General features: G+C 41.4%; 1 protein-coding gene across 2 annotated transcripts; it reads left to right on the top strand.

Annotated features, from left to right (window-relative positions):
* Positions 1-1,320: 1,320 nt before the first annotated feature.
* LOC109296563 (potassium voltage-gated channel subfamily A member 1) lies at positions 1,321-9,181 on the top strand. 2 transcript variants are annotated; one of them, XM_019516006.1, is made up of 2 exons: positions 1,321-2,414; positions 4,952-9,181. In XM_019516006.1, the coding sequence occupies exons 1-2, from the start codon at positions 1,533-1,535 to the stop codon at positions 4,997-4,999; spliced, it is 930 nt and encodes a 309-aa protein (XP_019371551.1). In that variant the 5' UTR covers positions 1,321-1,532; the 3' UTR covers positions 5,000-9,181. The 2 variants fall into 2 exon arrangements, with proteins under 2 accessions (XP_019371551.1, XP_019371550.1); XM_019516005.1 differs by lacking the exon at positions 4,952-9,181 and having other exon boundaries at positions 1,321-3,903.
* The last annotated feature ends 7,509 nt before the right edge of the window (positions 9,182-16,690 follow it).

Here is a 16,690-nt window from a genome sequence, read left to right as displayed (position 1 = left end):
GCAGGGGATTGGGAGGAGGGTGGGGGGGAGTTTGCTTGCTCCTGCCGCTGCGCTTTTTTGGATGCTGCAAGACGAGGCGACTTGACGCATTCCGGCAGGGGCTCCCAGCCCTGCGACTGGCCCGGAGCAGGTAAGGCAGAGCCCGGGCTGCGCTCGCCCACCCAGCCTGGCCTTTTCCTTCACTTTCTTCTCCCCCCTCACACACACATACACACACACACACACCCCGTTAAGTAGTGGGATCACACACACATATACATACAGCTATTATGTACTGGGATCACACGCACACACAATTACGTATTGGGATGACACACACAACACACACAATTATGTGCCGGGATCACTCACTCACACGCACACATACATACACACACAGTTGTATGTACTGGTACTATGTTAACTATGTACAGTTATGTACTGGGGTCACACACACAGTTACTGGGATCACACACAGACACAGTGATGTACTGGGATCTGACACACACAGTTCTGTAGTGGGATCTTACACACACACAGAGTTATGTATTAGGATCTCTTGCACATACAGAGTTATGTAGTGGGACCACACACACACACACACACACACACACGTGCACGCTGCACTCGGGGATGGTCCCGCTGGGAGCAGGGCCGGGCTAGGTGCGCTCCTGCGGTCCCTTCCACCCCTCCTTACCCGAGTCCCTGTAGCTGCTGCACAGATAAAGGGGGGTGGGGGGTCCCATGCTCTCCCCCTTCCCTCTGCACCCTGTCCCCAGGGAGGGAGGCTCGTGGCCCGGCCAGCAGCCGAGCCCCAGGAGGCTCCAGTGGGCGCTGGGGCTCTCCTCAGCCGCCCCCTTCCCCTCAGTGCCGGGGGACGCGACGCGCACACAGCGCGATGCTCCTTGCTGCCCCTGAGCGCGTCGCCTGTGTGTTTTTATGGACTTTTCCCCTCCCCTGCAGCCTCCGCCGCCTGCCCCGGAGCGAGCTTTGCCCCTTCCCCAGCACCGCGCACACACGCAGCCGAAGAGGAGGAGCGGGAGCCGGAGCCGGAGCCTGAGCAGGAGGGGGCCGCGGAGAGAGGCAGTGGAAAGTGCTGAGTCGGCACATCCCGGCCTCCCTTGGTGTCTTGCTTTTGGTGGCAACTCAGTGCCGGCCGCAGCCATGGTGGAGGCGGGGAGCGGAGGAGCAGCGTCGAGTTAAAGGCCAAAGGCAAGGGCTGGGGAGGGGAGCTCGGCCTGGGGTGTGTGGCAGGGACCCCTCGCCCTTCCCTCCCCTCTGCCCACTCTGTATTTCTCCCCCTCATCCCCCTTTCCCCTCATCCTTCCCCTCATCCATCTTTCCCTTCCCTCTCCAAGGTTCTCCCTCCCTGATCCTTGGTTTCTGCCCCCCCACTAGAGCCCTCAATCCCAGCTCCGCCATCCACCTCTAGGCTTTCTGAGGTTTCCCTCCCTTGCCTTGGCGCTCTCTGCCTCAGACCCCTGTCTCCCTCCCACCGCCTCCAGGGTGTTCCTCTAACCCTCGCACACCTCCCCACCATCACTTGTGCCACCATGACTGTCATGGCTGGAGACAACGTGGATGAGACCTCTGCCCTGCCTGGCCACCCCCAAGACAGCTACCAACCAGGTGCCCATGACGACCATGAGTGCTGTGAGCGGGTTGTGATAAACATTGCTGGGTTGCGCTTTGAGACCCAACTGAAGACCCTAGCCCAGTTTCCCAACACGCTGCTGGGCAATCCCAAAAAGCGCATGCGGTATTTCGACCCCTTGCGCAATGAGTACTTCTTTGACCGCAACCGGCCTAGCTTTGATGCTATCCTCTATTACTACCAGTCTGGAGGCCGGCTCCGCAGGCCGGTCAACGTGCCTCTAGATATGTTCTCTGAGGAGATCAAGTTCTACGAGCTGGGTGAGGAAGCCATGGAGAAGTTCCGGGAGGATGAAGGGTTCATCAAGGAGGAGGAGAGACCCTTGCCCGAGAAGGAATACCAGCGCCAAGTGTGGCTCCTCTTTGAGTATCCAGAGAGCTCCGGGCCAGCCAGGGTCATTGCAATAATCTCTGTCATGGTGATCCTCATCTCCATAGTGATCTTCTGTCTAGAGACTTTACCGGATCTGAAGGAGGACAAAGACTTCACAGGGACCCTGCACCGCATTGACAACACCACCGTGATCTACAAGTCCAACATTTTCACCGACCCCTTCTTCATCGTGGAGACCTTGTGCATCATCTGGTTTTCCTTCGAGCTGGTGGTGCGCTTCTTTGCTTGTCCGAGTAAAGCTGAGTTCTTCAAGAACATCATGAACTTCATTGACATAGTGGCCATCATCCCCTACTTCATCACCCTGGGAACTGAGATGGCTGAACAAGAAGGAACCCAAAAGGGGGAGCAGGCCACCTCTCTGGCTATTCTGCGAGTCATCAGACTGGTAAGAGTCTTTAGAATCTTCAAACTCTCCCGGCATTCTAAGGGCCTCCAGATTTTGGGACAGACCCTCAAAGCCAGTATGAGAGAGCTAGGTTTACTAATCTTCTTCCTCTTCATTGGGGTGATCTTGTTCTCCAGCGCGGTGTTTTTTGCTGAGGCTGAAGAACCTGACTCTCATTTCTCAAGTATCCCCGATGCTTTCTGGTGGGCAGTGGTATCCATGACCACTGTGGGCTATGGTGACATGTACCCTGTGACAATTGGAGGCAAAATCGTAGGCTCCTTGTGTGCCATCGCTGGTGTGCTGACAATTGCCCTGCCTGTACCTGTCATCGTATCCAACTTCAACTACTTCTACCACCGAGAAACAGAAGGGGAAGAACAGGCTCAGTTACTTCACGTTAGCTCCCCCAATTTAGCATCTGACAGTGATCTCAGTTGCCGTAGTTCTTCCACAATCAGCAAATCTGAGTACATGGAAATCGAAGAGGATATGAATAATAGCATAGACAATTTTAGAGAGGCTAATCTCAGAACTGGCAACTGCACCGTAGCCAACCAAAACTGCGTTAATAAAAACAAGCTGCTGACTGATGTGTAAAAAAAAAGCAAAAATAAAACAAAACAAAAAATAAACCCCACTCACAGCTTGAAGACTTTAAGTGACATGGTCACACTTTGTAGATGCTTTACTAATAGTCTTTGAATGCTTTATTTACCTCGTAAATGCATTGTTGCATTGCGAATTTTTGCTCAGCGATAAAGAAGCTTTCAGGATCCATGAAAGAGATAATGTTTTGTTTCTTTTACAAATGGTATTTTCCAACTGGTTAACAATGATAATAATTTGAACTAGTCTAGTTGTAAGTCATATGCTTCTAAACCTCAACTTTTTTTCCTAACTTTTTTTTTTGTTCATTTAAATTATTTTTACAGCAAAAGACAGTTTTTAGTGACATGCATGGATTCCAGTAAAAAACAAAATTTCTGCAAAACTGCACAATGCATCCAAAAAAGTACATCCGATAAAATGTTCAGTAGAGACATGCAGCAAGCATCTGCTGCTATTTTGCTCAAGAAGTGTATATTTCCCATCCTCCTTTGCGAGGAATTATGTAGTTCTGCTCTACAGATCCACACAGCACCTTATTATGAATAAACTTAAGCCCAGTGTTTTGGCTGTTTGTACCCTTAATGCAGACAAATTATTATTCTATAAGGAAAATAATGGACAAAACATCTGCAATGCTGCTAAGTTTTCTTAACTGCAGATGGTTAAACACACTTTTCTCCCTTTATCTCCCCTGCCCTCCAGAACTGGATGCAAAACTTTTCACCCTGTGTTGCAAGAGAGCACAATGGAGTTTAATATATGCATGTTTGAATTTGATACTATTTATTTTGTAATCGCATGCCTGAAAAGTTTCCTCAGACAATAGGGGATAAGCTTTCGTTTGAACCGAATTTTCTAAATATAGTCCTTTTTGTTTTTTGTTTTCTTTTTTGTTTTCTTTCTTTCTTTCTTTCTTTTATTTTTGATTTGCATTCACCAAAAGTGCACTCCTTAATTTATTAAATATTTGATTAGTAATTTAAAGTACTGTATTTAAGTGCATATGTTAGTCAAATGGGAACAATAACTTTTGGAGATCAAAGCATGTTCAAATATTCAGCATTATGGCCTACTTGATTAAGGTGTAACTTGAATTAATTAATGCATGAATTCAGTAATAATAAGAATATTTTTTAAAAAGCGCTTGTTAGATTGAGGGCACAAAGGGACTGACTAGAGAGATCTGATGCTTTTCCTGCATCGTTCAGGGAAATGTGTTGGCTTCTCTCCAGGCGTGGTCAGAAAGGAACATATCCCATCCCTTAGAGGGAAAACTATAAGGAAAATTAAGAAGTCAAGTTATATATAACAACACCTAAGAAGCACTATCCTTCCTAGCTGCAGAGGTGCCGATGCATGTCTTTTGGTGCATTCTCTGAATGTAAATGAAATGTATCTATCGTATGCATCCAAATTGCAGCGGCTGGTTTTCTTTTGCCATCATGATTTGAGCTCTATAGACTTTTGTACTTCTCTAGAACTCACTGAAGAGACTCAACAGATGATTTAGGTAGTTGCTTAGTGCCTTTTTATCCTTTATCCACTGATTTGCTGAAAGTGCCTCCACGAATAGAGCCAATCAGATGTAGTGAAGGAAGGGGCAAGATACCACCACACAATCAGGATTGTTCCATGGTGCTCCCAGGCATGGCATGCAGAAAGAGAGCAAGTGTGTGTGTGTGTGTGTGTGTGTGTGTGTGTGTGTGTGTGTGAGAGAGAGAGACAGACAGACAGACAGAGAAGAGGAGGGCAATGACCACCAGCGCCCATGGACACCTTCCTTCCCTTGGCAGCGCAATGCTGCGGGGCTCAGCGTTTTGCCTCTGCCAAATAAGTCACAATCGTGTTTATGCAAGACTCAGAATTTCCCCAGATGGTTTATAGACATTGCTGCCCTCATCGTTTTTGCCTTTCCTTCCCCCGAGATGGCTCTTGGGCAGCCTGCCCCAGAATGGCAGAACATGAGGAACTAAAGACCATCACTTACTGCAGCATCCACCAGGCAGGCAACCAGACTGGAGGGCTGCACATTTTTTTCTCTTGGACTTCCCAAGAGGTAGGTGAGAGAGAGGCTCCCCATTTCCCAGTTGAGCATCTACCCCTTCCTTCCTCCCTTCCCCCACAATCCCTCTGGAACCTTTCAGATCTTAAATCCAATACAGGTCCTTCAAGGAATCCTTTCCCATTCAGTCCCACCTCCTTTCCCTGCTCCCACCCTGATCTGTGGAAGGAAGCACTGCTGGGAGAAGGCATCTTCTGCAATATGCAAGCCTTGACCGCTAGGTCCTGGAAGACGACAGCTTTCCATCCTGACCAACGTAGGCACTAATCTTTATTTTTCTAAAGGACCAAGTTGAGAATCTTCATTATGCACTTAGCATGTGGCCATCTGCTGTCGAAACCCCTCTCCCTTCCACACTGTACAGACCCCTTTCCCCCACTCCCATCTTATATCTATCTATCTATATATATGTATATAGTGAGACATTTATGGTCTAAAAAAATTCACTCTGCAGTTAACGCACAAGCCCAACCTGCTGGGTTTACAGAAAGACTTGACTTCTCGCTTGTTTGGCATCTGTGAATCTTTAATGATGGGAAAGTGATCAAGGACAGAGGGAACCTCTCCACTCAAAACAGCTGCAAAATGTCTGGTAAAACAGGGCATTCAGTTCTCCAGGTAGATGACATCAAGCTTCTTTCCTGGCCCCTATCTGTTCACACCCCCCACGACACACCTGTCCCACCAAAAATTAGAATCTGGTGGTCCTGATCTTTCCAAACTCTGAATTCTAGGATACAACTTCCCATGTTGAAACTGACTTGAATGCTGCACTCCATTAAAAACAGCAATAATCAGTGCTGTGGGACTGATGATCAGAAAGTAGCACCCGAGAGATGAGGCCTCACTTTGGTAACTTGGTTTCTATAGCAGTTGGGGGTCCGCATCTTAGTTTAACTAATAGACTGATTATTCTGCATGTGTAAAGAGACAAGTGCATGCAGTGGTTCTTTTTTGGCAGGGGCTTGGGTGAATCATTAGGGTGTGGGGTGGCTTGGGGAGTCTGAATGTTGCTTACCCATTTATAGTTCATTACAAAGGAACTAATAAGTATGGAGTACAGGGATTTAACCTCATGTAGCATAGGCATGTGTTTCTGGCAAGTTTGACAAAAAAGCTCTTACCCCTTGCACTAAATGTGCTGAAATGTCTTTGTAGGCCTGAAGGTGCACTTAACAACTGCCTGTTCTTACCAATAAATGTATTTTTCTTTTTTACATTTTGTTTTCTACTGTATTTCTTTTGGTGAATGGCTCAAGCTCAAAATGATTGTTTACTCCTGTGGAAGAGGACTGGAAAAAATGGCCTGATGGCCAATTTATCATTTTCCTAAAGGAAAGGAAGATGCCTTAGTTCAATAGGGTGGTTTAGGGAGACCAGGCTGTGTCAGAGTTGTCTGAATTATCAGCTGTTGCTGAAATTATAATCATAAATCTATGGTGTGCCAGAGAACTATAACTCAACTAAAAAATGGTGGTGGGGGGAAGGGTCTGGGGGGGCAGTCATCTTCCTTATTAGAAGAACCAATGGAATGAAAAATGTTACCAAAAAAAAGAGAAAAATGCTACCAGATTTCTCTGTCGTGTAATTCAGCTGAAGTCAATGAATCTGATCTCTGCAGGGCTTGTCTGCACAGAGTGGTTAGTGGGCACTAGCTACTCCAGGCTAACTCCCAGTTAAAACTGAAAGACTTTTCTCCACTGGGACAGTCAGAAAAGTTCATTCAGATTAATTAATGGTATGAGTTGACAGTGAATTACTGTTTAAAACCCTATGTGATGCTTGTATCCAGAATTGAAGTTTTAAATTTTAATTAGGTTCATGAAGAGCACAAGTACCACACTGGGTCAGGCCACAGGTCCCTCTAGCCCTGTAGCTTATCTCTCACCATGGCAAAGAGCAGATGCTGAGTAAGAGTTTTTAAGCATGACCTGTCCACACTGATCTATCCCTTGCCCCTCTCTCCCTACAGCTTCCAGCATTTAGAAGCTAGTCCTAATCTGAAGGTTGAACCTTTTACAATAATGTTTAATATCTGTTCCTAGATTTATTCTGTATGAATTTGTCTAATCTTCTTTTGAACCTGGTGAAATGATCAGCCCCTACAATATCCTGTGGTAATGAGTTCTGCAAGTTAATTATGTGCAGTATGAAAAAATTCCTTTTGCTAATTTTAAACCTTCTTCCTAATAATTTCATTGTATGTCTCCTAGTTCAGTTTGGAACTGAAGCAAGCTAACTTGAATTTAGACCACTCCTATTCAGAATATGAGTGTCCATGGAGGGATTTAAAGTTGTTTGACTTATCTACTTTAAAAGTTAATTCCAATTAATTATCTTTAGTGACTTCATATAGATAAGCCCCTTGCCTGCATGAAGTGCAAGGCCACTTATCCCACTTTAAAAGTGGAGGAAGCACTCAACACAGGGAGTTAATGTGGAGTAATTCATGGGTTGTAAATTCACCCCAGAGCTTACTGTGCTGTATTGTAGACAAGCTCTTGCTGGCTCAACCCAGCTGCCTCTAGTGCAACTCCTTTGACTTTGTTGATTTACTTCTGATTTATACAGGCGAAATCAACCCCCTGATTTTAGTGTCAGAGTTAGGGATGAATATGACCCAGGGTAATTAACTTCTAGTCACACATTCTTGTAAATATGCATGTCTTCAACTGTATTCTTATACACAAAGTTAAATGCATCTGTAAATATTTGAAGGTTAGAAGACTGTGCCCAACTCTACAGTCCCAACTTAAGCAAAAGTCCTGTTGGCTGAAGTAGGAATTTTGCCCAAGGAGAGATTTCAAAGATCAGATCAGGATCTTCTTAGGAAATCAGTTATGTATAATTAATTAGGGATGGCATTGGATAAATAGATGAATGAACCAATGGCAACTTTGTTCTCCTTGAGTTTTGGCTAGGGGACAATTGTTTAATTAAATGAATGTACAGAGTGTTTGCTTCACTGATACAGCTGGAACACGAGAAATATAAAGCATAACATGTTTTAAATGTAAGGCACTGAGGGCCAGTTTCACCATTTAATATCTCAGTCTTTGGGCAATGCAGAATATCTTTCATGTATATCTGTGCATTGTGTTATAATTGAAATAATCACATTTTGGGAAGGGGAAAAGGAAAAATAACATGGCTTAATAAAGCAGGCTGGAAAGTCTTATTTAGAAACATGCTTAATGTATTTTCCTTCCTTTGACTTTAAATTGACTACTTCTATTTAGCAGAATGACATTCAGGGTTTATTTCATGCACAAAGCAGAAAAGAGTTATATCACAGATTCTAGGTGCTTACTCAGGAAGGGCCTGATTTCAAATTTTTTTCCATACTTAATATTTCCATTGACTTCCATGGTAATTTTGGGTTAATAGGAAATACAGAATTGGTTCCAAATTGTGATTCACCATTTTTAGTCATGAGGCTAGGTAGAATTGGCAAGCTGTCTTTAGCAATTGCGCGACATTATTATAAAGAATGGAAACTACAAAACAAACTTTTTTTTTGGAATTGCCTAAACAGGAATCTGCATTTCAACAGTTTTGTCAGGTGAAGATTTTTTTTAAATTTAGGAATAGCAAATGTTGTCTTTCTGCATCCTAACTTCATCAGAAGTGTCAGTACTTATCACCATCATAAAACTTCAGGGTATTGTAACTTTTTCTTCCTTGTAGGTGAAGTATACACAAAAAAGGCCAGCAGTTTGTATTATCAAGGCATACTATACCTTGATATTTTTTAAAGAAATAAAATGAAGCTGAGGTCTTAATTCAGAATTGTTTGAAAATATCCTATTTGTATCTGTGTAGCTCTGTTCATTTCACCTGTTCTCAGAGTCTAGTGAATATTATCCAAGGCTATAAAAATATATCCCTTTCCCTTTATGTTCTCTCTGATAACTAAGTGAGTATGTGTTGCATTAAATTCCTTCAGGTGCATTAGTCGTTAATTACTGTTATTGTTTCAATGACATTTCTACAATGTAATTGGAATCAAATGTATATTTTACTTTTGTACAAAAGTAAAAATAATATTTTTATGACTTCAGCAAAAAACCCTTATACCTATAACTTCTTAAAATTATATATATATATATTTTCCTTTCCATGACATGTAAACCACTTTTTCTTTTCATTGCATTGGTTTGAAAATGTGTAAATTACCGCTGTAGGTAGAACTGTATAAGGACTTTCTGACATACCTCTGATTTTAAAGATCACGTATTACCAATGTTAAATATAGAAACTGAATAGTGTTCATATAAAGTGCACCATCAGGGCAACAAGCCATTTAAGCTGAGATAGCTCTCTTTATTTCCACAGTTTACAAACTGCGTACACTTTGAGTCAAGTATGTACCTCACTGTTACATTACTGCTCGTTTTACTTTTGGTAACTAGCTAGTTTGATTTGTCAGTTTCAGGACATCTAATGTGATGAGTTTCTAACCTATTTAAAGTGCATAGTTTTCATCTATGCAATTTTTCTTGCTTCTGTCACTTGATCATCTGTTCATACTTGGCATCAATTAAAGAAAATTTTTAAGGATCTTACCCAGGAATATTTTGTCTGGTTATTTTCTGGAGTCCAATTTCTCTGCTGTCCCCACGAGGCAGTTGTGTCGGAAGTGAATGGTTAGTTCATCCCTGCTTTGGTTGAATGTCATAATGAATAACAAACTGCAAGGTATTCCGTGGGAAATGAGTTTCACTGTGACAGATGTTGTCATCGATGTTGTAAGCCTTTTGAATTTAGACTTAAACTTTAAAATATGATGAAGTTCACAGACTTGATTCATTAACTTTATTGACCTCAAAGGACTTTGCATCTCATTCCAAATGAGTAAAGCCAATATAATTATAGGACCATTGGCACTGAAGGTGGTAGGAATCTTAGCACTGACTTCAACGGAAGTAAAGACTGGGTTTACAGATTCTTGCATCTGAATAATCTCTGGTGACTTTGCTATATAAATGCTTACTTTAACAAAAACATTAACAATGGTATAAGTCATTATGGTCTTGAGCTTGGGGAAATACAAGAGGCTTGAATTAATCATGATTTGTTTTCTTTGAATACCCCTTCTTAGGCAGGTATTCCTGACATGCTGTGGCTCCTTCGAGTAGATGTGATAGGCATTTCATTTTGATAGGTCAGCAGTCTTAAAGGTTGCTTCATTGCTTCTTTGTGAACATGACATTTTATCCTAATTTTTATGCTATATGTAAATAAGGAAATGAGATCAGAGATGAAGTATCTGGTGTTTTTTTAATGCTAATGGTAAAGACAGGCAATATCAGTAGCCACGCTTATGGCTTGTGATACTGGGTTACAACAATGACTGGATACTGACTGTGTTTATATTTTATTGGCCCTATACAGGAAATAACATCAAAGATCATGTATACTTTGGAACATGTTTTACTAGAGTAGCAGTTTTACTAAAGTTTGTATAATAATATCTTTGGAGATATATAAACCTACTTGTATTGAATCTTGGGTGTGAACTGACAAAGGTTTATTTGGTTGAACCAGTGGTAAACGCTTTCAGGTAATATTTTTGAATGGGCCTATTCTGCAAACCTTCAGTCACCAAACTCACATTGATTTTGGCCCTAACTCAGCAAGATGTTCAGCCTTGTGTCTGTCTTTAAGGACATAAGTAGCTTTATTGACTTATGTTGATTTCTGATCATCACATTTAAATCTTGCTGTTTCTTTCAGCATAGTGTCAGTAAGCTTCTGCCTTTCCTCTTCATGTACACAGCTAAAATTTTTGGTTGGACCTTCGTCATCTTGTGTCTCAACCTTTTCTATTTTGGCCTTGAGAAATCCTATGGTGCCCTGCACAGAGGCAGTCAGAAAACAGTGGTAAAGAGCATTTTCTGAGATCCTGGATCTTTTTTCTTTTCACACCTCCTGTTCCACCCCCACCCATGCCCAAACTGTCAACTTGCTTTCCCTTTGATGGCCATTCTGGGCCTATCTCATCATATCTTTCATCTCTTATGGGGTACCTGGACATCAGTCTCTGCCTGCATTCTGCCAGGGATGTCAGGCTTCATTGCTTATGAAGCCTATGTTGCCCCTGGACTTTACTGTAATATAAATATTGTTATTTAATTACTCAGCATCTTGCTGAATTGGAGCCTTCAGTGGGAGTTTCCTACATGTAAGCCTTGCTGTATCAATCCCTCAAAGTGGGTCTACTTTGCAAAGTGACACTGTTAAAATGTTATGGTTTGGACTCTGTGTTTATCGTGTATTTGTTGCTCTGTGTTATATTTGCTCATTATACAAAATGATGAGGGGAGGAAGTTCTAGTTGCCAATCCTGCAAACTTCCCTTTCAGTCATCCTTATCAATTGTAAGAACCCTTCTGGCCAAATTCAGCCTTTGGTTGCACTTCTGCAAGCTCGTTGTCCTCCACAGTTTTCACTAAGGTTTAGGTGTGGCTTAAGGCAAAAAAAGAAAGAAAGAAAAAGTGAGCCTTGGTAAATAAACAAATCAACAATTAATTTGTTAATTAACAGTTAACAAATTTTGGCAGTACAGATTGCTGCCACTCTCTCTCCCTACTCCATCATGCCTCTCCTGGCTCCAAAGTACGAAGAGGGGAGAAACTAAACAAACATACACACAAGTTTTGAATTCAGGCATGAAGCTGGTTTGTTCCATAAATAAATGCCATTTAGTTACATGGTGGCCTCTCTGAAAATCCCGGGCATTCGAATATGCATTGAAATCCTACAGAAATACCAGTTATAAGTAACCACATGAGGTATTTGATTGTGACATCAGGATGATAAACCAAATGTTAACTCGTTGAGACTAGAACAATCTCTTTTCCTAGGCATGCTGCTACATTAAGGGGATTTTGTACCTTCCTCAAAAGTATCTGATCAAGTGTGGTACTAACTGGGTGCATCTACACGTGCAATTAATGTGACACAATAAACTCCGGAGCTGGTTGAGCTGGACTAAACTGCTCCTGGGTGCAGCATCTAAACATGCTCCTGGGACACCAGCAATTTGAGGCAGAGTGGAGCAGGCCCCTGGCTGGCTGGGCTGACCGGGTGCAATTTATTCCTGTGGTCAACTCCACATATGTGTTTCAGTGCAGTCAAGTACTCCCCAACAGTACTATATTATTGTGGATTTAATTAATTTACTGTGCCCTAATACTGCTGCATGTGTAGATGGTGATGCTTTACTGGGGTGCTAATTAATCTATTCCACAGTAAAATGCATGTGTAGAGGTTCCCATTATGTCTGAGAAAGGATTCTGTAGCAGACGGTATGAGCTGGCACGGAAAAATACTATCAACAGTATTCTAAATGTTGTACTATGAATTCCTATATTCCTTCAGGGCAGGATCCAAAGCTCACGGAAATAAATGGCAATCATTCTGTTTACTTCAGGGGGTCATAGAGCAGCTCCATGTATTTTTGTTTCCTATCCTCATGCTTAAGAGAAGTCCATGCATCTGGTCCTCTGCTAAGTGAATTTAAATGAGAAGAAAAATAAGAAATGAACGGTTCTCAAAACCTGCAACACTTGCCTTTCATGGTATGCTATATGCCAAGTCTAGTCTTTCCCAAAAATGCTCATTTTCCAGTGGTTTTAAATGTAAGTGTTTGGAGATCAAAGTAACTTTAATTAGTACAACAGTGCTTCAATCCATCCAACTTTTCTAACAGCTTCTTAAAATGCCTGACATTTTATTCCAGCAGAAAGACAATAATTACATGTGAATAGAAACCTTTTATAGCTAGCAATGAAAATGTAATATGAGGTGCTATATTTGGTGTCCTCCTCTCACTAGGTGGGTATGTTAGTACATTAGGTTTTGAATTCTAGAATTCATGTATTTCCAGAGAACCGCCTCATTACCATTCCTGCCATTTCTCTCTGAGTGCAAAACTCTCATCAATTTCAGTGCAAGAAAAGTATATAGGAAAAGATGCAAAGAGCAGAGGATGTGGCCTCATCTGACAAGATTTGCTTACGAGTGTTGTTATTCTGCTAGTCTAGCAGCAGTCTCACTCTTTCTATGAGAGAGTCCAGCTGCATATGATTGAGGCTGCAGGTTGATACCTGTCAAACAGGAGCCATGTAAACTGGGAGTAACAACACCAAGATGTAACGGGTAGGAGAATTGGGCCTTCAGTCCCTACATGAGACCTGGTTTGAAAACTTAACGTATACAGGAATGATCAAGGAATCAACAGTACTTCTCTGATACAGCTGGTAATTGCAAAGAGTGTCCTCTGCCATTTTGTTCTTAGTTAGCATGTGGAATATTTATCATAAATTGTTCTGGTGTTCAGGACTTTTTTACTGTTCATAGTGATAGTCATATGGCCTAATTCTTTTTTCAGCAGTTTAAATCCATGGAGTTTAGTGGAGTTGCTTCTGATTGACTGTTGTGTAGATGAAAACAGAATCAAACCCACAGCTCAATGCAGTTCAAACTTTGTTCAAAATGGCTGAGGGATGAGTGAGATAGAAGAACCAGCTACCCAGAAAAACTGCCATCCAAACAAAGTCCTAGAAGGATTCTTTGTGCTATGCCTCTATGAGCAATCAAAAGAATCTAGATAAAAGTCCATTTCTTCTTAGGCAATCAATGTGATCAGTTAACTATTCCCAGAAGAAATGGAATAGAAATACCTGGGTGAAATTCTGCACTAAATTCTTCACAAAGTTTTGCTGTGGGGTCCAGAATCCACCAAGAGATTTATTGAATGGAATCACTTAGTCTGTGCTAGTTGTTTCATCTTCTTTTTCCTGTGTTTAACATGCTGCTATTTTGCTGTCAGTGTGAAGTATTCATCTCCAGTCCATTGAAGACCATAGGAACTGATTAAACACGTGCACTACCTTAACTGCGAAACTACAAGGGAGGTAGTTGCATGTCTTTCCTTTCTTTGGTATCTGTTTTCCTCATTGCTCAAGTCATAATGGCTTCTAAGTGTATAAACTGTCTGAAAATGAATACTCTTGAAATTTCTTGGGATGTCTACATTTTATCATTACAGTGATTTATACAACTTCAATTAATGTATGTTAAGTTGTGTTGTTTGTGTCACTAACCTTTTTTTTTAGGGGATTGAAAACCTGGATGAAAAACTAACTTTCTGCTGACAATTCTCCCAAGAACCACTTTTTTGCTTCAGTTGATTGGTATGAGCTTTTTTCATTTGGGTGAGAATAAGAAAGGATGGTTACTAGTTTGCTCAGTATTTTCCTGATCTGATTTGCTAAATGATAAAATGTCTTTTGTTTCAAATGAATGAGGTTTGACTCTTCCTGGGTTTTTAATGCAGTGTAAACTCTTCTGATATTTAATTTTTAAATTGCAAAATGGCTAAGATATTAATATTGCAGTAGCAGCTACTGAGTATGCACTGTAACTGCGTAGTGTCTGGAAAATCTTTAGAGCATCATAGGTGAACTGATTGGTGGGAAGATAGCTGTGGCTTAAGGGCAGTGCATGGTTCATGGAAATGAGGATCTGATAGAGTTATATTGTGGCTATTGTGTTGTGCATCTAGTTAAGTCTAAAAGTTGCTGGATCATTGCTTCAGGGAGAGGAGTCCAGGAACACAAATTAAAGGTTTTACAAGAAGAGTGTTGGAAATTCGCTCTTTTGAGTCAGTACTGAGCTAGTCTCTACTCATGCATTAGGAAGCACCATGTCATCCTTCACATGGGGTCTAAAGTTAAATATGATTACGGCGATGTGGGTCATGAAAGGATCCATGGCATTGTCTGGTGTTGTGGTGAAACTTGATTTCTGCCTGCTTCCTTCTGCCATTTTTTGTTTTCTGTTCTAATATTGGATTGTGCTGCTGCCATTAAAAAGCTGCCATGTTTCATCTCAGAATTAGCTGCATTTCAGGGCTGGCGCTAGCTTGTTCCTCAGTGTATAAAATTTGTAAAATGCTTTGGGAACATGCAAGATGAAATATGCTATATATTAGTACAAGTTAGTATAATGCATATTTGGGAGAACACTCAAAAGAAATCCAAAACTCTATGGTATGGAGTATGTTCAATTATTAATTAAGAATAGTAGACGGAAGCTGGCTAATGCTGTATATTATACAACTGCAATCCCTAATGCATATTCAAAGTATACACTCCATTGACATTGATATGATGTATTCTTTTTTACTGGATCCAAATGTCTCTGTTCAAATCCATTTTATAGTGCTTTAAAGGCTCTGTTGAAATGCACCAGCCCACAGTGCACTTCAAAGCAGATCAATATGTCCACACAAGACTACTGCATTGGGGTGGAATATAGGTAACTCAGAAAAGGCAACAGAACAGGGTTTTTTTTTTTAATTTTTCCTTTTAATTTTCAGGGTCTCCTTGTAATATTTTGAGCTTCTTCCCCCAGGAAATAATACAAATATGAATGGTAAAATCTAAGGCTTGCTTCTTTCCTGTTTTCCTCTGTAGTCATTTGCATCTGTGGAAAATGCAGAACACTATAAGCCAGAAGTCAGGCGGACGATGCTGAAGTGAACCAGCGGACAGTCTAGCTCTCCTGTTTAGGCACAGTAGTATTTTACACCTACTTTGCTCAAGTGTTTATGAACATTCACTCAGCATAGTGGAGAACCTAGCCCTGCAGATTGGGTTGCATGAGTTAAAATTGCTTTAACATGCTTTTTCCTGCATCAGGATTTTGTGTGTCTGACAACACAGTGTGATCATACATGAACGCATACTCAGTAAATAATGGAGTATGTAATGAGGAATGCAAAATGTTATACATTCTCTCTTTCCTTGTACATTGGTGGAAACCGTTCATAGTCATTTAATAAAGTTCAGAATGATTAGTAGAGAAATGAACTTGATGTGATCTGAGGTTTGGAGGAAAACTAGCTGTAATTGTGGTCAGAAAAATTAACTTGTAAATCACCTCACTTTCTCTAAAGAATTACTTTTTGCATCTCTCTTGTAAATTTAGCTTAGTAGGATCAAACGGTGTTATGTACTGCAGTAGAAGTGAGCACAGCTTAGGCCTGATTTGAATTCATAGGAAGGTTACTTTATACTGTTTTGGTATGATGTGTATATAAGGCCTGGATGACCCTGGGAAATGTTGCTGATGTAATAATGCCTATTAGAGGTGCTCTTTTTCCTTCTCAGATATTTTTTTATCAGCAAATGTCCTAATGTCATAAAAGAGTCCATTTTGCCCATGCATTTTATTTCATGTAGAGAACTGGTTTCAGCTATACTGGGGAGAGAGTGTATTTTTCTTGTAGAATTTGTCTTTCCACTATAGTACCAGCTATTTTAGTGGAAATCAGACTGGGGCATAATTGAGGGCATTTTCACCCCTTTTATGCTGCAAGAGTGATGTAGAACAGTCTGGGTGTAAATGAGAATCAGACCCTCTAATGTCCATTAATTGTGTGATCATTTTGCATCACGTGAAATGATCAGCTGTTTTCATGGCATCACATATCTTAACGAGTGAATCTATTATCTGCCTTACCCGTGGACTTTAATGATAAATAAGCAGGAAGCTATTACATACATCTTACTCCCTCCCCCTCCCCCCCCCCC

This window comes from Gavialis gangeticus, unplaced genomic scaffold, assembly GCF_001723915.1.
Source record: "Gavialis gangeticus isolate Ggan-Ray unplaced genomic scaffold, GavGan_comp1, whole genome shotgun sequence".
Lineage (NCBI taxonomy): Eukaryota > Metazoa > Chordata > Crocodylia > Gavialidae > Gavialis > Gavialis gangeticus.
This window is presented reverse-complemented; position numbering and strand designations above follow the sequence as displayed.